The sequence below is a fragment of the Coregonus clupeaformis genome, chromosome 16 (genome assembly GCF_020615455.1).
Source record: "Coregonus clupeaformis isolate EN_2021a chromosome 16, ASM2061545v1, whole genome shotgun sequence".
NCBI lineage: Eukaryota > Metazoa > Chordata > Actinopteri > Salmoniformes > Salmonidae > Coregonus > Coregonus clupeaformis.
The window spans coordinates 16,008,255-16,036,215 of record NC_059207.1 but is presented as its reverse complement, the minus strand read 5'-3'; the positions used below and the strand labels follow the sequence as shown (position 1 = coordinate 16,036,215).

Here is a 27,961-nt window from a genome sequence, read left to right as displayed (position 1 = left end):
TGCACAAAAAACATGCAGATGTAGGTACACACCATCACTAGTATTATCAGGCTGTATAGCTAGTTATGTTTGCTCTGATTCAGTACATTTATTAGCTAGCTAGCGATTAGCAATAGCATTAGCGGCTAACAAGATTTAGGCCCAACTTACTAAGAAAAGACAAACTAGCTGTTTGAAGATGTAAGAAACACAAACGTATAGTGTAATTATAGCACTCTAGTGGATTTATATTAAGAAACAAAGTGAAAACAGCATAGTTGTAACAACATTGTTTCATGTGCTGCACTGACCATGCAGAGACTGAACGCAGGTGACTCGTGGTAGAGGAACAACAAATGCGCTCCTTGAGTGACAGGGGGCGGGGGTATGTCTGTGCGCAAAGTGGCACGGAGAGAGAGAGAGCGGATAGAGATGACTCAAGTAGTGAAGTAAACTATAAAAATTGATGTTACACACGGAGTATCACATTTAACAAACCAAACATTCAAATACTGTTACAGAAGGTAAAGTAAAAACCCAAACCGGTCCGTGAATCAATACCGGTATATTGTAAAATACGGTATACTGCCCAGCCCTAACAACATGTACATATGTGACCGACCGGCTCGATCATATGTAGCAAAATTTGAAATTGTGTTTTTTACATTGGATAAAAGTAGAGACTCAGAGCTATAAAATGGTATATCATATACTACAGTTGAGGAACAATGGGAAAGCAATTCTGCTTTGAAAGTTTATAAACTTGTAACCTCACTTGAGAAAATGGCCCTTGAATGTTTTGGTACCTACTGGAGAGTTCTTCTTTGTCTACACCCATTCAGCATCGTTCACACCCTCTTAAGCTTTAGCCCCACCCATCTCTTTAAGGATTCACATGTGAGGCTATGTACTAAACAACCAAAATATTTCAAGACTAAAGGCTGGCTTATACTACGGGTGTGTTCGTAAATGTAATCTGTGCTCTGGGCATTCGTAAACTCAGAGCGTTGTCCGTTCGTAAATTCAGAGCGTTTCGCTCTCGGAGCGTACACTGGACGCTCTGGCCGAGGAGTAGGGTTGATCCGAGCGTTCTGACCTAACGTTGGCTAGCTTGCTAGCTACTTCCAGACACAAATGAGAGAACAGCTCACTCTGACCATTTTACTCACCCTAGCAGAGCTGGTTAGGCTGTCTTTATGTTATCCAGAGCGTTGGTGACTGCAACTGTGCTGCTGGCAACCATTTAATTAAGCTTTTTTGCCAACGTTTACTGACACCGGCCATATTCAACAGGTGTTGAGCGTTCGTAAATTCGTCAGTTATTCTGCGCAGCACACTCAGACGAGAGTGCTCTGAAATCGGAGTAGATAGCCAGAGCGAATTTACCAGCTACGTCTATCGACAGTTGTCGCAGTGACATCATAAACATTCTATTGAAATAGTTACTTGCATAGTGGAGTCTTTTGTTTAGATATGTAGCTAGGTAGCTAAACAATGAACCATAATCCCAACTCAGAACTTTACTACATTGCATGAATCTGCAGGTAGCTAACCAACCAGGTTCAATGTTAGCTAGCTAACATTAGGCTATAACTAGCAATGCAAATGGCTCTGAGATACGAATAATATTACTACACAGATCATACATGTAACGTTAGCTAGCTAGCTAATGTTAGCTAGCTAACAGTACACTAACTTGAAATGAAAACGACTGACAAAATTAGAAACGTGTAATATCTGAAAATGTAGCTAGCTAGACTCTCTTACCCATATACATGGATGGATCCTTCTCCCTCTCTGTCATGGATGCCATGGTTGCCCTTAGTTTGAAGATGTAATCCGGAGACTGGTGTTTTATACAACAGCCTTCTGTGTGTTCCCTTTTCGACTCCGTATGCATATTTGCAATCAAACGCCAGACTTTTCTCCATCTCCTTAGCTATAATACTTGAATTCCACATAAGTGTTGCTCTCCAGAAAGTGGAGAGCAACACTTATGTAGTTCTACTACATGATACCTTTCAAAAAAGCCTCATTAGAAAGGATTACCTACACATGCTGACCAGCTCATATTATAGACAGAAGCGTGCTACATGGCAGCCCACTCATTATCTCAGCCAATCATGGCTAGCGGGAAGGTTGCTGTCTTTTTCCTAGGCTCGTAATTTAACAATTGTATTTGTATTTACAGATGGCATACATGTTTGTTATTAAGGCACATTAAAGTTCACATGTTCCAGAAGGCATTTCTGCCCAAAAATGCATTTTGACTTGAAAAAACAGTCAAATGGCGCTCCTTTGAAGTAGTGATGCACGACATACGCCTAGTTTCCTGAAACGGGTCACATATTACCTCATGTACAAATTTATTCAGTTAACTACTGGTACCCCCTGTATATAGCCTCATTACTGTACTTTTATTGTGTTACTTTTTTACTTTAGTTTATTTAGTAAATATTTTCTTAAAACTGCATTGTTGGTTAAGGGCTTGTAAGTAAGCATTTCACGGTAAGGTCTACACCTGTTGTATTCGGCACATGTGCCCATTTTTTTGTTGTTGATTTGACACATTGAAAGAATAAAAACAAAACGTAAGATGGAAGAAACTGAAGCATTTTGAGAACACTCTGAAAGAGATTGAAGACTCCATTGATGGAAACCAGTTCTGGGAGAAATGGAATGGTCTAAATGGAAAACAGAGGAATGACCTAGCCATTCAAAATGGCAACATTTTAATAGATTACTTTGAAAGTCTCTATGGAATAATACCATCAGAAGACATTACTTTAAACCAAAAACAATATGCAAGAAAAATCCAATTGACTACCAAATTACACAGGCTGAACTTTCGAACAAAATACAAAGCCTTAACCTGGAAAGGCATGTGGCCCTGACAGCATCAGGAATTAAATGCTTAAACACAGTACTCCTGAGCTGCAGGATGCCTTATTAAAACGATTCAACCTGGTTTTGGAGAGTGGCTGCTTCCCTGATATTTGGAACCAGGGGCTCATAACACCCATATATAAAAAGGTGACAAATTAGACCCTAATAACTATAGGGGAATATGTGTCACCAGTAACATGGGGAAACTGTTCTGCTGTATTCTGAATGACCGAATACAGACCTTCCTTACACAGCATAATGCTCTCCGCAAAAAACAAATTGGCTTTCTACCCAAACACAGAACAGACCACATACACACATTACACACTAATAAACCAGCATGTTAATCCGAAATGCAGAGGAAAAGTATTTGCACGTTTTGTTGATTTTAAGAATGCTTTTGATTCCATATGGCATGATGGATTATATAACAAAACCCTCCAAAGCAGCATTGGGGGTAAAGTATACGACATCATAACATTTATTTACCTGAACAAAACAGGGGTGAGACAAGGGTGCAGTTTAAGTCCAACCCTATTCAACGTCTACAACAATGAACTAGCAGTGTTGTTGGACCGATCTGCAGCCCCTGGACTCACCCTCAAGGATGAGGTCAGATTCCTGCTCTACGCAGATGACCTTGTCCTACTGTCACTAACAGAGCAAGGTCTACAGGAACAACTTAACATTCTTTGGGAATACAGCATCAACATAGACTTTCCAGAAAAAGGCCAGGAATCAGAGCAGCAGATACTCCTTCAAATTTAGTCCCAGGTACAACTACTTGGGACTAAAAATCAGTGCCTGTGGTGGATTTGGTCTGGCAGTGAATTCACTAAAAGAAAAAGCCTGCAAAGTATTTTTGTCCAAAAAAGACAATTCTCAAAAATAAAATTGTCCTATCCAAATCTGGTGCAAAATAGTCAATAGTGTAATTTGACCAATTGCACTATATGGAAGCGAGGTTTGGGGTCCAAACTGTAATTACGATTATAAGCATTGGGAGAAAAATACAATAGAAAATCGACATACAGACTTCTGCAGAATTATCCTAAATATCCAAAAGAAGTACCAAATAATGCATGCTGAGCGGAACTTGGATGATTCCTTAAATTGTAAATATAAAGAAAAGGACACTAACATTTTGAAATGAAGCCCCAAACAGACTTACAAATCAAAGCACTGGAAACCCAAGAGCTGAGCCCTGAAAAGAGTCCCCTATGTCAGCTGTTAAAAACACTAAACAACCCTATTATCCAAACACACAGGGAAATCAATCAAATTGTTACAGAAATGAAAACCTATTTGACAAACTGGGAAAATGAAACAAAAACACAAAAATAACTAAATGTGGCCCTCAAAAGAGCATACAAATTGGCAGAATATCTCTACTCTTAGAGATACAAAACAGAGACTGATCCTGACCAAATACAGACTCAGCGATCACCAATTGGCTGCAGAAAAAGGGACACACAAAAATACATGGCTACTCAAAGAGGAGTGTCTATGTGATCCCTGCACGACAGGGGAGGTAGAGACAGAGATGCACTTTTTTCATCTGTGTGAAATACTCCCAAATAAGATAATATTTTTCAAGAAAATATTTCAATCAATTCCCAACTACTGTGCATTTACTAATTACATAATGCTGGGAATTATTCTGGGTGAGGGAGAACCACAAATATTACTGCCAGATACGTACAGTTGAAGTCGGAAGTTTAAATACACCTTAGCCAAATACATTTAAACTCAGTTTTTCACAATTCCTGACATGTAATCCTAGTTAAAATGCCATGTCTTAGGTCAGTTAGGATCACCACTTTATTTTAAGAATGTGAAATGTCAGAATAATAGTAGAGAGAATGATTTATTTCAGCTTTATTTCTTTAATCACATTCCCAGTGGGTCAGAAGTTTGCATACACTCAATTAGTATTTGGTAGCATTGCCTTTAAATTGTTTAACTTGGGTCAAACGTTTCTGGTAGCCTTCCACAAGCTTCCCACAAGAAGTTGGGTGAATTGTGGCCCATTCCTCCTGACAGAGCTGGTGTAACTGAGTCAGGTTTGTAGGCCTCCTTGCTTGCACACGCTTTTTCAGTTCTGCCCACACATTTTCTATAGGATTGAGGTCAGGGCTTTGTGATGGCCACTCCAATACCTTGACTTTGTTGTCCTTAAGCCATTTTGCCACAACTTTGGAAGTATGATTTGGGTCATCGTCCATTTGGAAGACCCATTTGCGACCAAGCTTTAACTTCCTGACTGATGTCTTGAGATGTTGCTTCAATATATCCACATAATTTTCATTCCTCATGATGCCACCTATTTTGTGAAGTGCACCAGTCCCTCCTGCAGCAAAGCACACCCACAGCATGATGCTGCCACCCCCGTGCTTCACGGTTGGGATGGTGTTCTTCGGCTTGCAAGCGTCCTCCCTTTTTCCTCCAAACATAACGATGGTCATTATGGCCAAACAGTTCTATTTTTGTTTCATCAGACCAGAGGACATTTCTCCAAAAAGTACGATTTTTGTCCCCATGTGCAGTTGCAAACCGTAGTCTGGCTTTTTAATGGAGTTTTGGGAGCAGTCGCTTCTTCCTTGCTGAGCGGCCATTCAGGTTATGTCGATATAGGACTCGTTTTACTGTGGATATAGATACTTTTGTACCTGTTTCCTCCAGCGTCTTCACAAGGTCCTTTGCTGTTGTTCTGGGATTGATTTGCACTTCTCGCACCAAAGTACGTTAATCTCTAGGAGACAGAACGCGTCTCCTTCCTGAGCGGTATGACGGCTGCGTGGTCCTATGGTGTTTATACTTGCGTACTATTGTTTGTACAGATGAACGTGGTACCTTCAGGCGTTTTGGAAATTGCTCCCAAGGATGAACCAGACTTGTGGAGGTCTACAATTTTCTATCGGAGGTCTTCGCTGATTTCTTTTGATTGTCCCATGATGTCAAGCAAAGAGGCACTGAGTTTGAAGGTAGGCCTTGAAATACATCCACAGGTATACCTCCAATTGACTCAAATGATGTCAATTAGCCTATCAGAAGCTTCTAAAGCCATGAAATCATTTTCTGGAATTTTCCAAGCTGTTTAAAGGCACAGTCAACTTAGTGTATGTAAACTTCTGACCCACTGGAATTGTGATACAGTGAATTATAAGTGAAATAATCTGTCTGTAAACAATTGTTGGTAAAATTACTTGTGTCATGCACAAAGTAGATGTCCTAACTGACTTGCCAAAACTATAGATTGTTAACAAGAAATTTGTGGAGTGGTTGAAAATCGAGTTTTAATGACTCCAACCTAAGTGTATGTAAACTTCCGACTTCAACTGTATATGATTGCCATAGCCTGACGGACATCCCATGACCATTTACATTGTATATACAGTAACTTACAAGTAATACATAGTGTAATTTCATCCATGTACAATTGTATTTCATGCCAATAAAGCAATCTGAATTTGAATTTGAGAGAAAGGTGGAGGGGGAGAGAGAGAGAGCGAGAGGGGGCAGGGGGAGAAAAGAGCGAGAGAGCGAGCGAGCGAGAGGGAGGAGGGGGAGAACGAGCGAGCGAGAGAGCGAGCGAGCGAGCACAGTATAGTAGGTGTCCTGTTGAATGCTCACCGTGACTTTGAATGGGGTGGAGGTGGCCGGCTCCATGGAGGGGCTCTTGTCCAAAGCGCTGCCTGGCATGCTGCGCCTGCGACCCACCCTCTCAGGAGAGAGCTCTGGGGAGGGGGAGAGGAATTCACATGTAAGTCATTGCGGCACAATTCAATCAAATTCCAAAGGTAGACGTTTGCGGTGCTATTATAATCCCGAACAATGTACAGTGAGGGAAAAAAGTATTTGATCCCCTGCTGATTTTGTATGTTTGCCCACTGACAAAGAAATGATCAGTCTATAATTTTAATGGTAGGTTTATTTGAACAATGAGAGACAGAATAACAACAACAAAATCCAGAAAAACGCATGTCAAAAATGTTATAAATTTATTTGCATTTTAATGAGGGAATAAGTATTTGACCCCCTCTCAATCACAAAGATTTCTGGCTCCCAGGTGTCTTTTATACAGGTAACGAGCTGAGATTAGGAGCACACTCTTAAAGGGAGTGCTCCTAATCTCAGTTTGTTACCTGTATAAAATGACACCTGTCCACAGAAGCAATCAATCAATCAGATTCCAAACTCTCCACCATGGCCAAGACCAAAGAGCTCTCCAAGGATGTCAGGGACAAGATTGTAGACCTACACAAGGCTGGAATGGGCTACAAGACCATCGCCAAGCAGCTTGGTGAGAAGGTGACAACAGCTGGTGCGATTATTCGCAAATGGAAGAAACACAAAAGAACTGTCAATCTCCCTCGGCCTGGGGCTCCATGCAAGATCTCACCTCGTGGAGTTGCAATGATCATGAGAACGGTGAGGAATCAGCCCAGAACTACACGGGAGGATCTTGTCAATGATCTCAAGGCAGCTGGGACCATAGTCACCAAGAAAATAAATGGTAACACACTACGCCATGAAGGACTGAAATCCTGCAGCGCCTGCAAGGTCCCCCTGCTCAAGAAAGCACATATAAATGCCCGCCTGAAGTTTGCCAATGAACATCTGAATGATTCCGAGGAGAACTGGGTGAAAGTGTTGTGGTCAGATGAGACCAAAATCGAGCTCTTTGCCGTCAACTCAACTCGCCGTGTTTGGAGGAGGAGGAATGCTGCCTATGACCCCAAGTACAACATCCCCACCTTCAAACGTGGAGGTGGAAACATTATGCTTTGGGGGTGTTTTTCTGCTAAGGGGACAGGACAACTTCACCGCATCAAAGGGACGATGGACGGGGCCGTGTACCGTCACATTTTGGGTGAGAACCTCCTTCCCTCAGCCAGGGCATTGAAAATGGGTCGTGGATGGGTATTCCAGCATGACAATGACCCAAAACACATGGCCAAGGCAACAAAGGAGTGGCTCAAGAAGAAGCACATTAAGGTCCTGGAGTGGCCTAGCCAGTCTCCAGACCTTAATTCCATAGAAAATCTGTGGAGGGAGCTGAAGGTTCGAGTTGCCAAACGTCAGCCTCGAAACCTTAATGACTTGGAGAAGATCTGCAAAGAGGAGTGGGACAAAATCCCTACTGAGATGTGTGCAAATATTGTGGCCAACTACAAAAAACGTCTGACCTCTGTGATTGCAACAAGGGTTTTGCCACCAAGTACTAAGTCATGTTTTGCAGAGGGGTCAAATACTTATTTCCCTCATTAAAATGCAAATCAATTCATAACATTTTTTACATGCGTTTTTCTGGATTTTTTGTTGTTATTCTGTCTCTCACTGTTCAAATAAACCTACCATTAAAATTATAGACTGATCATTTCTTTGTCAGTGGGCAAACGTACAAAATCAGCAGGGGATCAAATACTTTTTTCCCCTCACTGTACATATGATCTTCAGAAAGGAGGAGAAAGCATAAAATGAAAAAGGTATACACAACCCCTTGGCTCGGGCTTCGCCTAAATGATTTGTGTTTGAGATGCGCTACACACTACCCCTGTTTGTCTATGCAGAATGCAACGAGAGAAAGGTAGAAGCAGAGTTTGCATGGAAAACTGCCATCCCTGACAGACTATGAAATCCATGCTTGTTCTCTCTTTCTGTGTGTCGGTATCTGTTCTAAGTTGATAGGCCCAGAGTGAAGTGTCACTTATTTCTGCCTTGCTGCCTGTGGGAAAGATAAGGCTCTAACAAGATGGTAGACCTCTGAGCTCCCTCATTTATTGCCTCACACTTTCTCACAGAGGAAGGAGATAACAGAAAAAGCACTGCATTCAATTACATGAGAACATTTTTATAGTGTAATACTTCACTTCTGGCTTTTAGAACAATTTCAGCTAATAATGGGATTTGCTAGGCTAGCTCCTGTAGCTCATCAGCCACAGAAAGGCCAAGAGATAATATGAAAGCACATCAACACGACAATATCACTTCAAAGCAGGAAGAGAACGCTGTCAAAATGGGAAAGTCATGTGTAGAAACCGTCTGGCTGCCAGATGTCTGGAGAATGTTTACACTGCGTTTGGCTGTCTCAGGGAATATCCTCTGACTGCATCCTTCACTGGCTAGCTTTCAGAAGGCATCGCCATAAGTCTGCCTTGACTAGCTGACATTTCTTCAAGGGTTTTCTAAGCAGGAGTACAGTAGTCAAAAATGTTAAGAATATAGCCTAAAATGTTGCTTCAAATCAATAAACCGATTTTTTTCTACTTCTTTAAATTCAGAATTAATTGAAGGTACCTCAAGTACACGTGTTACATATTGTCACCCAAGACTAGGCCAATTTCAACCATTTCTGTCAGTTCTATTCTTTAAATACAAATACTTTTAAAATGCTTCCCTCTTCAACATCTTCAGACTAACTTTGTGCCAAAGCCCCAAGCTATGTATTCCTTATTCCTGTATACAGTAAGCGATCATTAGCGTCAACAGCATAGCCATTAAAAGGGCAGTAGGCTGAGGCTGCCTCACTTGAATTCAGACTTGTCTCAGAGAGTGGGCTCCTCCAGACAATGGAGATATTTCAGCCCCCAACTCAGCTCTGTGATTGGACTCTTGTCGGCAGAGCACCCCTGACACCAACCTGTACCATGAACTTTTCACCTCTCTGCCCAGGTTTGTCGAGTGCAAACACAGTGACCGCAGTGACGGATAGAGCATACCATACCTGCTGCTGTCTAGCGACACAAGACTGGACCTTTCCCACACCTCTTGTTGGAACTCAAGTCCACTCCAGGCACACTGGCTTTATTCCAGTCTGACCAAAGATATCAGCCCTGTCAGTGTGTATGAGATCCTGACATACAATACAACCAAGGTCTGGTCTGATCAGTGTGCACCCGTCTGTCTCAGTCACAACATCTTATCAGGGTTCAGTTAACAGCAACACCCTGCGAGCTCCTTCATCTGCCATAGCAGAGAATCTGCCACTAGAAGAAGCTTAAGACCCCATCATATATGCCTACATAAAGTACTGTACAGCCTCTGTAAACTAAAATGTTCTACTTCACTGACAGAGCAGAGGGTGTTTATCAGTCTTTTAGTGCAGTCAGTCCATGGTGTATAGGCCAGTGGGAGTGCATCCCCTGAGGCAGAGCCAACCTGTATCAGAGAGAAGTCTTCACAGTGACCTATCAAATTACAAACAGTTTACAGCCTACTGCAGCACACCATTGCATCAATCTTTTGTTTGATTTCTTGTTTGATACAGTATCCTTAAAGTGTTTAGACTTAGAGTATAGATACATTTCCCCCACCCCCCATAAACATTTTTTTTTTTTAAGAGTGGTTGTCCGACTGGCTATCCTAAGTTGAATGCACCAATTTGTAAGTCGCTCTGGATAAGAGTGTCTGCTAAATGACTTAAATGTAAAAATACATTTTAATACCATGTGGTGAAATAATGAACCTTAGTATTTTAGTTTTAGCATGCTAGCAGATACCCATAGACTTCCAGGCATTGCGCTAACGCTAGTTAGCAACTTCCTTCAAACTGCACGCAGAGACATAAAAATGGAATCCATGAGTTCCTCCAACTCTGGGGACGTAAATAAAGGGCCTCACTGCCAAAATCCCGAAGTATCCGTTTAACACTGACAATCAAAAATGTGCTCCGTCTTCAGACATTTTGGCCATTGGACAAACCAAACAATGCAGTCATGTCCCAAAGGTCTCAGTTTCAGTGTGAGTGTCACACAACAGCACTGTGATACGAGAAAGATTACCTTTTCTCTCCAAAGCACAAAAATGTCTGATGTCCATTTTCCAAAGGGTTTATTTGAATACAAAGGAATTCTGAGTAGAGCACTCAGACTCAAGTTTAAAAGATGACTTTAAAGAGCAACTCTAGGTACAGATCGTAAACAACACAGGAAACATGGCTTTGGAGACCATTAGCTTGTGGTTTTTCATCTCCAAATTGAAAAAAATTGTTTTTCCACCACTAATTGGAAGTAAAAGCCAGGGGCAAGCTATTTTAGGTTATAAAAAGGGGTCCCCTTTCCCCATAGCCTAACCTATACCTGTGTGTAAATTCCTATATGACAAGATGAGCCTATGAAAATGTATGCACTCACTAACTTTAAGTCGCTCTGGATAAGAGCGTCTGCTAAATGATTAAAATGTAAATGTAAAATGTAATTCAGTCCAGAGCGCAAGCCGAAAGCCGCAGATCATCAGACAACTTCAGACAAACACTACCAAGGCTGTTTACACTGTAGGGCTGACCCCAATTAGTCGACTGGTCGATTGTTTGGTCGATAGGTTGTTGGTCAACCAAGATTTGTGGAGCAGTAGCAAATATACAGTGGGGAAAAAAAGTATTTAGTCAGCCACCAATTGTGCAAGTTCTCCCACTTAAAAAGATGAGAGGCCTGTAATTTTCATCATAGGTATACGTCAACTATGACAGACAAATTGAGAGAAAAAAATTCAGAAAATCACATTGTAGGATTTTTAATTAATTAATTTGCAATTTATGGTGGGATATAAGTATTTGGTCACCTACAAACAAGCAAGATTTCTGGCTCTCACAGACCTGTAACAACTTCTTTAAGAGGCTCCTCTGTCCTCCACTCGTTACCTGTATTAATAGCACCTGTTTGAACTTGTTATCAGTATAAAAGACACCTGTCCACAACCTCAAACAGTCACACTCCAAACTCCACTATGGCCAAGACCAAAGAGCTGTCAAAGGACACCAGAAACAAAATTGTAGACCTGCACCAGGCTGGGAAGACTGAATCTGCAATAGGTAAGCAGCTTGGTTTGAAGAAATCAACTGTGGGAGCAATTATTAGGAAATGGAAGACATACAAGACCACTGATAATCTCCCTCGATCTGGGGCTCCACCCAAGATCTCACCCCGTGGGGTCAAAATGATCACAAGAACGGTGAGCAAAAATCCCAGAACCACACGGGGGGACCTAGTGAATGACCTGCAGAGAGCTGGGACCAAAGTAACAAAGCCTACCATCAGTAACACACTACGCCGCCAGGGACTCAAATCCTGCAGTGCCAGACGTGTCCCCCTGCTTAAGCCAGTACATGTCCCGTCTGAAGTTTGCAAGAGTGCATTTGGATGATCCAGAAGAGGATTGGGAGAATGTCATATGGTCAGATGAAACCAAAATAGAACTTTTTGGTAAAAACTCAACTCGTCGTGTTTGGAGGACAAAGAATGCTGAGTTGCATCCAAAGAACACCATACCTACTGTGAAGCATGGGAGTGGAAACATCATGCTTTGGGGCTGTTTTTCTGCAAAGGGACCAGGACGACTGATCCGTGTAAAGGAAAGAATGAATGGGGCCATGTATCGTGAGATTTTGAGTGAAAACCTCCTTCCATCAGCAAGGGCATTGAAGATGAAATGTGGCTGGGTCTTTCAGCATGACAATGATCCCAAACACACCGCCCGGGCAACGAAGGAGTGGCTTCGTAAGAAGCATTTCAAGGTCCTGGAGTGGCCTAGCCAGTCTCCAGATCTCAACCCCATAGAAAATCTTTGGAGGGATTTGAAAGTCTGTGTTGCCCAGCGACAGCCCCAAAACATCACTGCTCTAGAGGAGATCTGCATGGAGGAATGGCCAAAATACCAGCAACAGTGTGTGAAAACCTTGTGAAGACTTACAGAAAACGTTTGACCTGTGTCATTGCCAACAAAGGGTATATAACAAAGTATTGAGAAACTTTTGTTATTGACCAAATACTTATTTTCCACCATAATTTGCAAATAAATTCATTAAAATTCCTACAATGTGATTTTCTGGATTCTTTTTTCTCATTTTGTCTGTCATAGTTGACGTGTACCTATGATGAAATTACAGGCCTCTCTCATCTTTTTAAGTGGGAGAACTTGCACAATTGGTAGCTGACTAAATACTTTTTTTCTCCCCACTGTATAGGGGGCCGAGACTAATCCATTGCGCAGGCTACTGAATGGCACAGTCCAAGAAGAAGGGAATGTGGCTAAGATGCACATCTCTCCGCGCTCTCTCCTGCCAATTTCATAACTTCATGGTGTGCATTGTTTGCGTTTGATTGTTAGTGTCTATCAATTCCCCATTACATACAGTGGGGAGAACAAGTATTTGATACACTGCCAATTTTGCAGGTTTTCCTACTTACAAAGCATGTAGAGGTCTGTAATGTCTATCATAGGTACACTTCAACTGTGAGAGACGGAATCTAAAACAAAAATCCAGAAAATCACATTGTATGATTTTTAAGTAATTAATTTGCATTTTATTGCATGACATAAGTATTTGATCACCTACCAACCAGTAAGAATTCCGGCTCTCACAGACCTGTTAGTTTTTCTTTAAGAAGCCCTCCTGTTCTCCACTCATTACCTGTATTAACTGCACCTGTTTGAACTCGTTACCTGTATAAAAGACACCTGTCCACACACTCAATCAAACAGACTCCAACCTCTCCACAATGGCCAAGACCAGAGAGCTGTGTAAGGACATCAGGGATAAAATTGTAGACCTGCACAAGGCTGGGATGGGCTACAGGACAATTGGCAAGCAGCTTGGTGAGAAGGCAACAACTGTTATTAGAAAATGGAAGAAGTTCAAGATGACGGTCAATCACCCTCGGTCTGGGGCTCCATGCAAGATCTCACCTCGTGGGGCATCAATGATCATGAGGAAGGTGAGGGATCAGCCCAGAACTACACGGCAGGACCTGGTCAATGACCTGAAGAGAGCTGGGACCACAGTCTCAAAGAAAACCATTAGTAACACACTACGCCGTCATGGATTAAAATCCTGCAGCGCACGCAAGGTCCCCCTGCTCAAGCCAGCGCATGTCCAGGCCCGTCTGAAGTTTGGATCATCCAGATGGTCATTGGCAGAGGAGGAATGGGAGAAGGTCATGTGGTCTGATGAGACAAAAATTGAGCTTTTTGGTCTAAACTCCACTCGCCGTGTTTGGAGGAAGAAGAAGGATGAGTACAACCCCAAGAACACCATCCCAACCGTGAAGCATGGAGGTGGAAACATCATTCTTTGGGGATGCTTTTCTGCAAAGGGGACAGGACGACTGCACCGTATTGAGGGGAGGATGGATGGGGCCATGTATCGCGAGATCTTGGCCAACAACCTCCTTCCCTCAGTAAGAGCATTGAAGATGAGTCGTGGCTGGGTCTTCCAGCATGACAACGACCCGAAACACACAGCCAGGGCAACTAAGGAGTGGCTTCGTAAGAAGCATCTCAAGGTCCTGGAGTGGCCTAGCCAGTCTCCAGACCTGAACCCAATAGAAAATCTTTGGAGGGAGCTGAAAGTCCATATTGCCCAGCGACAGCCCCGAAACCTGAAGGATCTGGAGAAGGTCTGTATGGAGGAGTGGGCCAAAATCCCTGCTGCAGTGTGTGCAAACCTGGTCAAGACCTACAGGAAACGTATGATCTCTGTAATTGCAAACAAAGGTTTCTGTACCAAATATTAAGTTCTGCTTTTCTGATCAAATACTTATGTCATGCAATAAAATGCAAATTAATTACTTAAAAATCATACAATGTGATTTTCTGGATTTTAGATTCCGTCTCTCACAGTTGAAGTGTATCTATGATAAAAATTACAGACCTCTACATGCTTTGTAAGTAGGAAAACCTGCAAAATCGGCAGTGTATCAAATACTTGTTCTCCCCACTGTATATCACCAGTAGTACATTTACCGTTAATTCCTAATCTACAATGTTTGTTTTGTTAAGTTAATTTCTGTTAATGCGTTCAATATATTATTATTCCAGTATTCTACTGTTCTCATTGTCTGAGTGGACACGTTGTTTGCAGAGCGCACAACCTATGCTTGTGAGAATCAAGATTTGGTTTATTTCATTCCATTTACGAGTTGTCGATTTAGTCATTGTCTTTTGTTTGGAGCGCTCCAGTCAATGTTGAGTAAGGACACACACCTGATTACTCATAGAAGTAAGCCTATAGGCTACTTGGCCTATGTGCAAATGTAGGCATATAAATGTGCCCATTTGGGGATCTGATAGTATTTCTGATTGGCTTAACGCACCACCACTAATGAACTGTGGAGCTACTCAAAGTAATGTTTTCTTCACCTCAAACAGCAAGCAAACAAAGTCTGTTTTTACATCCATTGAGAATGACAATAGTTCCTCAATTTATTAGAAAAATATTTCCAGCTCTCTCCCTTTCGATAACCACTCAGCGTGAAAGGGAAAAATGTCATGCTCTGATCCAGTGGAAACATCATAAAATAGGCCTACCTGATGACCTCTTACCCCTTGCGCAAATAGCCTACAGCCGTGTCTGTCCCGAGCTCACTGGCGCAGGAAACTGAGAGACCAGAATATTTTATACAATGTTGCAAGTTTGCTAGCGCATTCGGGCCAGACCCAAGTTGATAGTTGATACAAGTTCGTTGCAGACAGGCCATGCGGTAGCCAATGTGATTTATAGGATATTTTCTACCTGCAGGATGCAATGTTTTTATTTGTTGGCTTTATGTAGGCGATTTTTACATAGTTGGCAAATGGCAATAGAAGTTACTTTTTGGGTTTGTATAATTTTCATTTAGATTTGGATAGAATTTTTAATAACCACATGACAATGATTTTGAGATACGAAGACATTATAAATTAAATGAAACTGTTCCACGAAAATGTGCATATGAAAACCATAACTGGCACGCAGATCGGTAGAAATAGTCAGATAAATTGGTATTCAACATGAGAAAGGTTGCCGACCTATTATAGCCTATTACCGGCAACTTCAGTAGAGTAACGGCAGAATCTGCGAAAGCCAGCAGGAGCAAGAGGAGGATGGTCGGGTCAGGTTAAGGCTTTTTTCTTCTGGATATCTTGATCTCTGGCTCCCTCAAGTCATTTGTGTCTTATTTCATCATGTATGCTTAAAGCATCAGACAAGCTCAATACATATAGTTTATATAATATATATATGGAAAAATACACGTTAAAATGTATTTCGATCGACCAAGATTATTTTTTTGTCGGGGACAGCCCTAGTTTACTGTGCAGTTACAGTGGTAGCCTACTTGTTCACTGTTCAACACCATACATCACACCTTCTCCTGGGATATTTAGGTTAGACAAAACTAATTGAAGTGACAAACAACAGTCCTGAGGGATGACTTTTATGGTGGAGGAGGGCTGTCCCAAAGGATAAAATAGTAGTTGGTTAACTCTGTTTGCAGCTCTGGTCCTACTCCTGGAGCGACTGTGCGGTCTGTGCAGACGGGTCCGAACCAGTACTCTGTAGTAGTAGGACTTCCTCCCCAAACCTTTTCTCACTGTGCCCGACATTTCAACCTCAGATATACTAACAGTCTGCCAGAAACCTATTCAGACTATTCAGTCAACCCTCTGTTGTACTGAGTTGAGCAGGTTCTGATGTCATGTGCTAGACTAGAGAACAGCACTGCACTGCACCTACATGTCAGGATAAACAATCCCAGTGAGGAGGTGAGTTATGCTCCTGAGGGGGCAGGTCAGGGGTCATAGTGGCGCAGTGGTCTAAGGCACTGCATTGCAGTGCTAGCTGTGCCACTAGAGATCCTGGTTCGAATCCAGGCTCTGTCGTAGCCGGCCGTGACCGGGAGACCCATGGGGCGGCGCGCAATTGGCCCAGGGATGTAGCTCAGTTGATAGAGCATGGCGTTTGCAACGCCAGGGTTGTGGGTTCGATTCCCACAGGGGGTAGGAAAAATAAATAAAAATAATGTAAGTCGCTCTGGATAAGATGTAAATGTAAATGTCATGCTTGTGGCCTCTCCAGCAGCGTGCCGGTGTCAAACAAAAGAAAAATGATTTTTTGAGATACCAGTGCTGAGAGTTTGTCATTGAAGAGCAGTATAGAGGTACAGCCCTGGTGATAGGCTATATTATGATTCAATGTTCTTTTTTAGACGTTGACAGCATGTGACCCTACACCCCCAAAGCCTTGACGGGGGAACACGTCCCATCAGTCCAGCAACAGTGCTGCTAATGTTACACACCCAGTCACACCCCTCTGAGCTCCTCACACGTGACCCTGGGAACAACAGCCAGTCACAGGGGCCGGGAGTTTGTCCTGGCAACCTTAACATACCAGGAAAAACTCACCCTACATATACTTGTCCAGGGATGTCAAACATACGGCCCACAGGCCGGATCCATCCCAAACTACTAAAATGACAAAAACCAAATCGAAACTGTGTAGAAATGATAATGGACCTACATTCATACAGTTTCTGTACTGTCCAGCTCGCTAATAATCACCAAAATGAAAGCTAGACAGTCAGGGAGCATCGCAAATTCCAAAAACGATGGCTAGAGGATTGTTTTTTTGCTAATTTTGACAGCAAGGGAATATATACGAATTAAAGACGGAATGCGGCCCCCAGGGCAAAATGAGTGACACCCTTGTAGTAGTCCATAACTATGGGCCCTCGTTTTAGCCTATGACTAGGTGGCAGAGTTTTTCCTGGTCAGGTCACAGGCAGCATTCATTAGTATAAAAATAGGCTAGAAGGGATTCCAACTGGGTAGGGTAAAGAACTCAAACTCACTTTCAGTCTCTCTCACTCTCTTTAACGCCAGAGGTACAGAAAGACTGCCGACCTCCCTTTGAACCATGGCTCTTCCCAGGAGCAGCTAGACACTGTCTGCACCCACACAGAGCTGGCTTTATCATCAACGATTGATGATACTATTACTGCCCCTGCAGCATTATGCTATGCCCTGGGCCCATATTCATAAAGCATCTCAGTAGGATTGCTGATCTAGGATCAGTTCCCCCACTGTTCATATAATCGTATTCATTATGATCTAATCTGATCCTAGATAAGCACTGCTACTCTGAGAAGCTTTGTGAATACTGGCCATGATCTCCTCCCAGTGTCCCATCCACACAAGTAATCCTGTCCAAGACAGCTCCAGAACATTACTGCTTCAGTCTTTTTCTCCCCCATCTCTCCTTCCCCTGCCCGGCCACATGGATTTGGTTGGATTTCATTCCATTACCCAAATGAAAATAAGCCTGTGTGTTGATTAACAAATATATGCTCCATCTTTGGCAGGGAGGCAATATATTTCGAGAAGCATTTTGGTGGGTGTGTGTGGCTTACAGATGGAGCTGGGATCCACTTCCTCCCCATAAAGGCATTATTTCGGCCACACAAAGCTGTGCGGATTAAAAGCTCCCACATACCACTCCAGACTAAGGAATTTCGACAACTCCACATACGCTACACTCTCCATTCAGAAGATAAACAGCCTATTAATGTAAATCATATAGTCTTCTTTGGACACAGTGATTACATAATGAATATAAGGAAAGAAACAGCTGATCAACATCTGTGTAGTCTCTAGAAAAGTGTAATTCATTTGTTAAAGAGACGACTGGACAGAATCGACAGAGGAGAGAAAAAGAGTGCAGGATACCATACTGCAGGGATCATCAACTAGATTTAGCTGCGGGCTGATTTTTTCTAGAGTGGATGGTCAGGGGCCCTGAACATAACTACAAATAATTTGTAGACTGCAAATTGACCTCAAGAAGATATCAAATTTGACCTAAATATAATCATTTCAAACCTTGCTTACATTTGTATACGATCACATATACACTACCAGTCAAATGTTTGGACACACCTACTCATTCAAGGGTTTTTCTTTATTTTTACTATTTTCTACATTGTAGAATAATAGTGAAGACATCAAAACTATGAAATAACACATATGGAATCATGTAGTAACCAAAAAAGTGTTAAACAAATCAAAATATATTTTATATTTGAGATTCTTCAAATAGCCACCCTTTGCCTTGATGACAGCTTTGCACACTCTTGGCATTCTCTCAACAACTTTGGGGGCCAAATAAATTTAGCTGTATCATATAATTCCAGTTATTCAAAGCAATATTCCATGTGTGGGTTATGCAGTCTGGCTCCATCAATAGATACAATACATTCCCTCTGCTCTGAGCACCACCTCCTGTCCCTCTCCTCTTACTGCACATGGCCCTGAGGGTTCTACCTCCTGTCCCTCTCCTCTTACTGCACATGGCCCTGAGGGTTCTACCTCCTGTCCCTCTCCTCTTACTGCACATGGCCCTGAGGGTTCTACCTCCTGTCCCTCTCCTCTTACTGCACATGGCCCTGAGGGTTCTACCTCCTGTCCCTCTCCTCCTACTGCACATGGCCCTGAGGGTTCTACCTCCTGTCCCTCTCCTCTTACTGCACATGGCCCTGAGGGTTCTACCTCCTGTCCCTCTCTTCCTACTGCACATGGCCCTGAGGGTTCTACCTCCTGTCCCTCTCCTCCTACTGCACATGGCCCTGAGGGTTCTACCTCCTGTCCCTCTCCTCTTACTGCACATGGCCCTGAGGGTTCTACCTCCTGTCCCTCTCTTCCTACTGCACATGGCCCTGAGGGTTCTACCTCCTGTCCCTCTCCTCTTACTGCACATGGCCCTGAGGGTTCTACCTCCTGTCCCTCTCCTCTTACTGCACATGGCCCTGAGGGTTCTACCTCCTGTCCCTCTCCTCCTACTGCACATGGCCCTGAGGGTTCTACCTCCTGTCCCTCTCCTCCTACTGCACATGGCCCTGAGGGTTCTACCTCCTGTCCCTCTCCTCCTACTGCACATGGCCCTGAGGGTTCTACCTCCTGTCCCTCTCCTCTTACTGCACATGGCCCTGAGGGTTCTACCTCCTGTCCCTCTCCTCTTACTGCACATGGCCCTGAGGGTTCTACCTCCTGTCCCTCTCCTCTTACTGCACATGGCCCTGAGGGTTCTACCTCCTGTCCCTCTCTTCCTACTGCACATGGCCCTGAGGGTTCTACCTCCTGTCCCTCTCCTCTTACTGCACATGGCCCTGAGGGTTCTACCTCCTGTCCCTCTCCTCCTACTGCACATGGCCCTGAGGGTTCTACCTCCTGTCCCTCTCCTCTTACTGCACATGGCCCTGAGGGTTCTACCTCCTGTCCCTCTCCTCCTACTGCACATGGCCCTGAGGGTTCTACCTCCTGTCCCTCTCCTCTTACTGCACATGGCCCTGAGGGTTCTACCTCCTGTCCCTCTCCTCTTACTGCACATGGCCCTGAGGGTTCTACCTCCTGTCCCTCTCTTCCTACTGCACATGGCCCTGAGGGTTCTACCTCCTGTCCCTCTCCTCCTACTGCACATGGCCCTGAGGGTTCTACCTCCTGTCCCTCTCCTCTTACTGCACATGGCCCTGAGGGTTCTACCTCCTGTCCCTCTCCTCCTACTGCACATGGCCCTGAGGGTTCTACCTCCTGTCCCTCTCCTCTTACTGCACATGGCCCTGAGGGTTCTACCTCCTGTCCCTCTCCTCTTACTGCACATGGCCCTGAGGGTTCTACCTCCTGTCCCTCTCCTCTTACTGCACATGGCCCTGAGGGTTCTACCTCCTGTCCCTCTCTTCCTACTGCACATGGCCCTGAGGGTTCTACCTCCTGTCCCTCTCCTCCTACTGCACATGGCCCTGAGGGTTCTACCTCCTGTCCCTCTCCTCCTACTGCACATGGCCCTGAGGGTTCTACCTCCTGTCCCTCTCCTCCTACTGCACATGGCCCTGAGGGTTCTACCTCCTGTCCCTCTCCTCCTACTGCACATGGCCCTGAGGGTTCCTGTACAACAGCACACAGCAGCCCACACATTCTCATCCCCCCCAACCACTTTTCTACTGTGGTGAATATTCCATTAGTCCAGGCGCAATAGGAGACAGACAGTGGCGGTGATAGGAATCAAATTAAGCTGGGTATGTTTCAGTATATCTATACCGTGGTGCCTCTAGTCATGGCCCCAAATGTTTCCATGCAGCGCCCTCCTTTGGAGAAGGGGAGAAGTGCTATTGAACTAGGGTGGATTATCAAAAGGTTCATCCAGGCTCTGAAGTGTGCACTTGTTCACTCCCTCAGTATGTGCTTACTTACACCAATCCAATGCTATTCAATCCATCCAGGAGGGGAGTGCGCAAGTTCACACTTTGGGTAGGGAATGGGAACACAGCCCATGTATCTCTTTCCCTACTACTGATGCGGTAGTGTTTCATGATGTTATTAGTAAATTGCTTTCAATTTACTACAACATAATTCACGGAAATCCTTCAAAAACATCCCTCCAGAGACTAGGCTATCACAGGAGGTTGGTGGCACCTTAATTGGGGAGGATGGGCTTGTGGTAATGGCTGGAGTGGAATGAGTGGAATGGTATCAAATACAGCAAACAACATTGGTTGATGTCATTCCATTTGCTCCATTCCAGCCATTATTATGAGCCGTCCTCCCCTCAGCAGCCTCCACTGTAAGCTATATAAGACAAAATGACAAAACACAAGGATTCAATTAATTCAACTGCTGTAAAACAGCCTAGTATCTTTGAACAGTCACAGTCTTCAGCACAGTGGTAACTACACAGGACATCAGCTTGCTTCATTACACATGCAGAGAACAGAGGAGAAACCGCCTGTGTGTTTAGCGCGGCAGAAGCTGTTGTGTACATTAGACAGATCCCAATGAATTATAGGATGACGTTGAAGACACTGTCTGTTTTATCTCCGGACCACAGTGGCCTGGACATTAATACATTTAGAGACGGGAGAGACTTGGCACCACTGTACAAGCATGGGTGTGCCAGCATAACAAAAACAGATGAATCATCTATGGATGAACATGCATTTTGTGAATGTAAACAATGAGTTGATTTGTGATGTGAATCATACCGACAGTGTTATTGCTAATGTTCTCTGTGTCTGCCTTTTAACATGATAAACCTACAAAAGACCTTCATGAGCTCAGTACGCATTGAATGGCTTTAATATGCTTCATTCATCTGAGACAAGATGACAGACTTAACACACACCAAAAGCCATACATCAGTGTGAACACAATACACACATGTACACATGGATTTTGTGTTATAGATATGTGGTAGTAGAGACCTGAGGGCACACACTTAATATGTTGTGAAATCTGTTATGAATGTATTGTAATGTTTTTGTAATGTTTTTAAAATGTATAACTGCCTTAATTTTGCTGGACCCCAAAAAGGTGTTGGCAGCAGCTAATGGGAATCCACAATAAATACAAATACAAACAGCATTATACAAACCAAGGAATGTAGTCTAATTAAAAAACGACATTAAAAAAAGTAGCTTATTAATGAAGTAAAACATAAAAGAAATAGGATGACAGTGAATAATTATTCACTCAACACTTATCCTAATGAATGAGGCTTCAAACCTACAGCTAAGACTATCATGAGAGAAAAGGATTCGAAATAAATAATCTAAAAAAAGAGAAACCCCTCTTTCTCCACTCTGACAAAGTCATTCAACAACCTGCAGAAATTATACATTTGATAAAAAAGAAACATACTTAGCACACACAGGTAATGCATTTCAGTGGTAGCTGAAATATGCCAGCGATGCAGTCAGACATTACTTACAGCAATCCTTTCATTATTTGTCCAACAGTCCCACCAGCCAGCAGAGATCTCTCTGTGCAATATTCATGTACACTGACAGCTTAGTCCCTTGAGCCTGCAACCTTAGGGCACAGTGTGGAATGGGGATTAAGCTAAGCATAGTAAAGGGATGGACACCATGTGTGTGGCTGGTAACCTGCATATCATCTCAGTATGTGTAAGCATTGAAAATGGATCCACAGGATTTTGGATGTCTCTAAACAGGTTTCCAACCAACCTTTTTATGCAAGTAAAATTAGTGTGTCGGATTAGAAAATGTAACGACGGGCTTGATGGAAACAGCACACTTGCCGGTAAACTTTCCAAATGTCGACAAAATAAATACGCTAGACGAGGTCGTATCTTTTTGTGTCGGTAAAATGTATTATGCAAGAAATTGCGGTGGAAACGGCTTTATGTGCAAATATTGATATAATAACCATCATATCAAAGTAAACTTTGAGTCACGCGTGTGTGTGGTCCGCTAACTACAGTTTATTAGGCTACACATGAAATAAGTTATGATGAACTTCACAGTGTGGTGAAAGTACACAGTGATGAGCTTGACGCTTATTTCCAATAAATATCGAGGGTCTTATTCTGGTGACATGACGATCAATGCTTGGCTGCCGTTTGACAAATAATCATCTCATCATGTACAGTAGCCTACCCGCACTGTATCTGCTAGCTGTTGGCTAGAGGGCACGTTGCAAGACCAGAGTGGGAACATTCACTATATAAAACACACATTTGTTTCTGTCAAAACCATCAGTAGAGTTGAAAATGCGATTGAAACCCATTTAAGTTCTATTTTTTTATTAGGGAAATGGGAATTTAACCGCAAAAGTTATTTTGATGAGCACTACGTCATCACACACAACCGGTGGGGAAATGTGCATATTGTTTTTATGCAGATTTTAGAATATTCACATGAAAATCTGTCGCCAATTGGATGGAAACCTAGCTAATATGCTAGATTTAGAGATTAAGTTAATCATCTCAGTGGGTCACGGTATTGTGATTACCAGAAAAGTGATGTGGCCGACTGACCCTGATTCAGGGCTTTCACACAACAGGAGGCCAACATACACATCCCTGCCAGCGGTATTCTAAAAGGTGTTCTGTACAGCACTTCACTTGCATTATATCATGCAGGTTTTATGAACACCTCTGCACAGGACGTCTACTAAGTCATGCAAGGGCAGAGATTGTTATGAAGATTCCCTGAGAAAGAAAGACTTCATGTCATGAGAGAGGAGAGCATGCATCTTGAACATCCTCTTAGGCCCTGTGCCAATCTCTAAGAACAGGTCAGGACTTGCCCAAGAAGAAACACTTTCATTTTCTGTTTCCAGCATGCTCTGATGATGATGAAAACGACCCATGTTTCCAATCCATGGGACAGGCAATGTTCATGCAGCCTCCAATCAACAGAGTCGTAAATCTCTCTTACATCACCATTGAGACAGACAGTGGTTTTCCGGACTGGGAACTGTGAATTACTTCGAGACGGTGCAATGATCCCTGAATTAGGCCTACTGCCTCAAAGTAGAACTACATCGCGCTGAGTGTGTTGACATTGTTTTTTTGTTTCTACAAAGTGCCAGATTCTAATTAGGCTGCTGACTTCATCAAAACAGAGGATAAATAATTAGACAATATCATTTAATGTCTGTGCATTTTGTTTACATCAATCAACATTTAATAGAAAATTATTTTTAATCTGAACTTCACACAACATATCTGTTTATTGAGTGCCTAAGAGTATTTAATCATTTTCCCCCTTCAAAAAACCCCCCTAACAATGTCAGTTGCCAAAACAACTCATAGTAAAAACATGATATAATTTAAATCAAGATAACTTGTTTACTTTCCCCAAGTGATTTAAAACACAGCCAGTCAATGTGTTTGTGTCAGCAAAAGGACAGGGTCCAGAAAACACACTGGTATGCTGTTTTGTCAGCATTCAAATCCACTTACTTCCCACAACAGTCTGAGCGCACAGATCTTTAAAAAAACATCTGGAGAAGTTTGGGCTGACCCAATTTCACCCGACACTCAGAGACAACTTTGGCTAAAAACTCTATGAAGTTACAATTAATGCATTCATGTAGGCCTATATACACTATTTATATACAAAAGTATGTGGACACCCCCTCAAATGAGTGGATTCAGCTATTTCAGCCACATCCGTTGCCGACAGGTGTATAAAATATAGCACACAACCATGGAATCTCCATAGACAAACATTGGCAGTAGAATGGCCTTACTGAAGAGCTCAGTGACTTTCAACGTGGCACAGTCATAGGATGCCACCTTTCCAACAATCAGTTCGTCAAATTTCTGCCCTGATAGAGCTGCCCCGGTCAACTGTAAGAGCTGTTATTGTGAAGTGGAAACTTCTAGGAGCAACAACGGCTCAGCATTGAAGTGGTAGGCCACACAAGTTCACAGAACGGGATCGCCGAGTGCTGAAGAGCATATCTAGTAAATATCGTCGGTCCTCGGTTACAACACTCACTATCGAGTTCCAAACTGCCTCTGGAAGAAACGTCAGCACAATAACTGTTCGTCGGGAGCTTCATGAAATGGGTTTCCATGGCCGAGCAGCCGCCCACAAGCCTAAGATCACCATGCGCAATGCCAAGCGTCGGCTGGAGTGGTGTAAAGCTCGCCGCCATTGGACTCTGGAGCAGTGGAAAAGCGTTCTCTGGAGTGATGAATCACGCTTCACCATCTGGCAGTCCGACGGACAAATCTGGGTTTGGCGGATGCCAGGAGAACGCTACCTGTCCTAATGCATAGTGCCAACTATAAAGTTTGGTGGAAGAGGAATAATGGTATGGGGCTATTTTTCAATGTTCGGGTTAGGCCCCTTAGTTCCAGTGAAGGGAAATCTTAACGCTACAGCATACAATGGCATTCTAAACGATTCTGTGCTTCCAACTTTGTGGCAACAGTTTGGGGAAGGCCCTTCCCTGTTTCAGCATGACAATGCCCCTGTGCACAAAGCGAGGTCCATACAGAAATGTTTTTTCCCCGAGATCGGTGTGGAAGAACTTGACTGGCCTGCCAAGGCCTTAACCCCATCGAACACCTTTGGGATGGATTGGAACGCCGACTGCGAGCCAGGCCTAATCGCCCAACATCAGTGCCTGACCTCACTAATGCTCTTGTGGCTGAACGGAAGCAAGTCCCCACAGCAATGTTCCAAAATCTAGTGGAATGCCTTCCCAGAAGAGTGGAGGCTGTTATAGCAGCAAAGGGGGGGACCAACTCCATATTAATGCCCATGATTTTGGAATTAGATGTTCGACGGGCAGGTGCTCACATACTTTTGATCATGTAGTGTATATGTGCAATTATGCAGTAATAAGCGACTGGGTCTACTGTCTATACATAAAAAGTGCTGCAAAAATACATGTTTATTTTTTGCATGCCTTCAGCATTGCATAGATCATTGAGAGACAATTGCTGTAATCGTTCAAACCCAGGACTGCAAAGTGAGGCTCCAGTGATCACAGTCCAGGGTTTCTCTTTGCCTTCATTTCATATCATTGCTCAGACTGGTGCAACCCACATTCTGCAGCTTTTTAATTTCACAAACATGCATCGCTGAATGAATGTTCCAACAACCTCCAGCCCCTGAAAAATCTCTGCCATGCTGCAAGCAGTTTAGAGGACACATGACGCCTTGACAGGGGCAGGTTTCAGTTAGTTGTTTTCCCCCCTTCATAAATGCAATTCATGCCTCTGGAGAGGGTGGTAATACAGCAGTGATAGGATCTAATCCATTTGGAATCCTAGCCCTCTTAGGCATGTCACATACGCTCAGTCACCCACCCCTCAGTCTGGTCTGCTCCTTCATACAGTACCTAGCGCTGCTCCCTCCCGCCTGCGCCCACCCGCTGCCGTGAGAGGCTTCTCTGTGAAAAGCCTGGGGGCTGTGAATTTTCCACAGCTCTTCCAAAAACAAGACTAATCTCTGGAGTTCTCTCAAATCAGCCGTGTTTCAAAAGCTGTCATCGTTTAAAGCTGAGGCCAGGCCAGAAATACAGGCAGAGGTGTTTCACGGCAGGCTGCGGAAAATGTCTTATGAGCAGGACAAAGAGGTCTGGGTGACCTACTTGAGTCTGCATGCTGTTCCCATCTTTTTTGTAGTCGTGCGTATGGCCAATGTGAGATATTGGGCTAAATCATACAAAATAATATACACTCACCGGACAGTTTATTAGGTACCCATCTAGTACCGGGTCGGACCACCCTTTGCCTCCAGAACAGCCTGAATTCTTTGGGGTATTCTACAAGGTGTCGGAAACGTTCCACAGGGATGTTGGTCCATGCTGACCTGATGGCATCATGCAGTTGCTGCGGATTGGACAGTGGTTCATTCATGCTGTGAACAGCCCGTTCCATCTCATCCCAAAGATGCTCTATTGGGTTGAGGTCTGGGGACTGTGCTGTCATATTCCAGGCAATATTTTTCCACTCATCAATTGTCCAGTGTTGGTGATCGTGTGCCCACTGGAGCCGCTTCTTGTTGTTTTTAGCAGATCGGTGTGGTCGTCTGATGCAATAGACCATCCGTGACAAGGATCGACGAGTTGTGCGTTCCAAGATGCCGTTCTGCACACCACTGTTGTACCGCCATTATTTGTTTGTCTGTGGCCCGCCTGTTAGCTTGCACAATTCTTGCCATTCTCCTTCGACCTCTCTCATCAACGAGCTGTTTTCACCAACAGGATTGCCGAAGACTGGATGTTTTTTGTTTGATGCACCATTCTCGGTAAACCCTAGATACTGTCGTGTGTGAAAAGCCCAGGAGGTCAGCCGTTTCTGAGATACTGGATCCGGCGCGCTTGGCACGATTATACCACGCTCAAAGTCGCTTACGTCACTTGTTTTGCCCAATCTAACATTCAATCAAACAGTAACTGAATGCCTCAATGACTGTCTGCCTACTTTATATAAAAAGCCATGGCCATGTAACTCACTGTCTGTAGGAGCGATCCATATTCGTGAACAGAGTAAACTGTCCAGTGAGTACTTTGGAAAGTATTCAGGCCCCTTGACTTTTTCCACATTTTGTTACGTTACAGCCTTACTCTAATATTGATTTTAAAAAATATATATATAAATATATATATATCAATCTACACAAAATACCCCATGATCACAAAGCAAAACTTGTTTCTAGACATTTATGCTCATTTATAAATAAAATCTAACTGAAACATCACATTTACATAAGTATTCAGACCCATTACTCAGTACTTTGTTGAAGTACCTTTGGCAGCGATTACAGCAGTCTTCTTGGGTATGACGTTACAAGCTTGGAACACCTGTATTTGTGCTCCGGCTGGGCCACTCAAGGTCATTCAGAGACTTGTCCCGAAGCCACTCCTGCGTTGTCTTGGCTGTGTGCTTAGGGTCGTTGTTCTGTTGGAAGGTGAACCTTTGCCCCAGTCTGAGGTCCTTAGCTCTCTGGAGCAGGTTTTCATCAACGATCTCTCTGTACTTTGCTCCGTTCATCTTTCCCTCGATCCTGACTAGTCTCCCAGTCCCTGC

At 43.4% G+C, this 27,961-nt stretch overlaps 1 protein-coding gene across 2 annotated transcripts in view; it reads right to left on the bottom strand.

Moving 5' to 3' along the window:
- The window catches only part of dab2ipa (DAB2 interacting protein a), a 118,968-nt gene that overhangs the window by 77,400 nt on the left and 13,607 nt on the right, over positions 1-27,961 (bottom strand). For both annotated transcript variants that reach the window (XM_041900411.2, XM_041900409.2), the window contains exon 2: positions 6,499-6,602. In XM_041900411.2, the coding sequence (XP_041756345.2) occupies positions 6,499-6,567 (69 nt within the window). In that variant the 5' untranslated portion in view covers positions 6,568-6,602. The remainder of the gene's footprint in view (positions 1-6,498; positions 6,603-27,961) is intronic.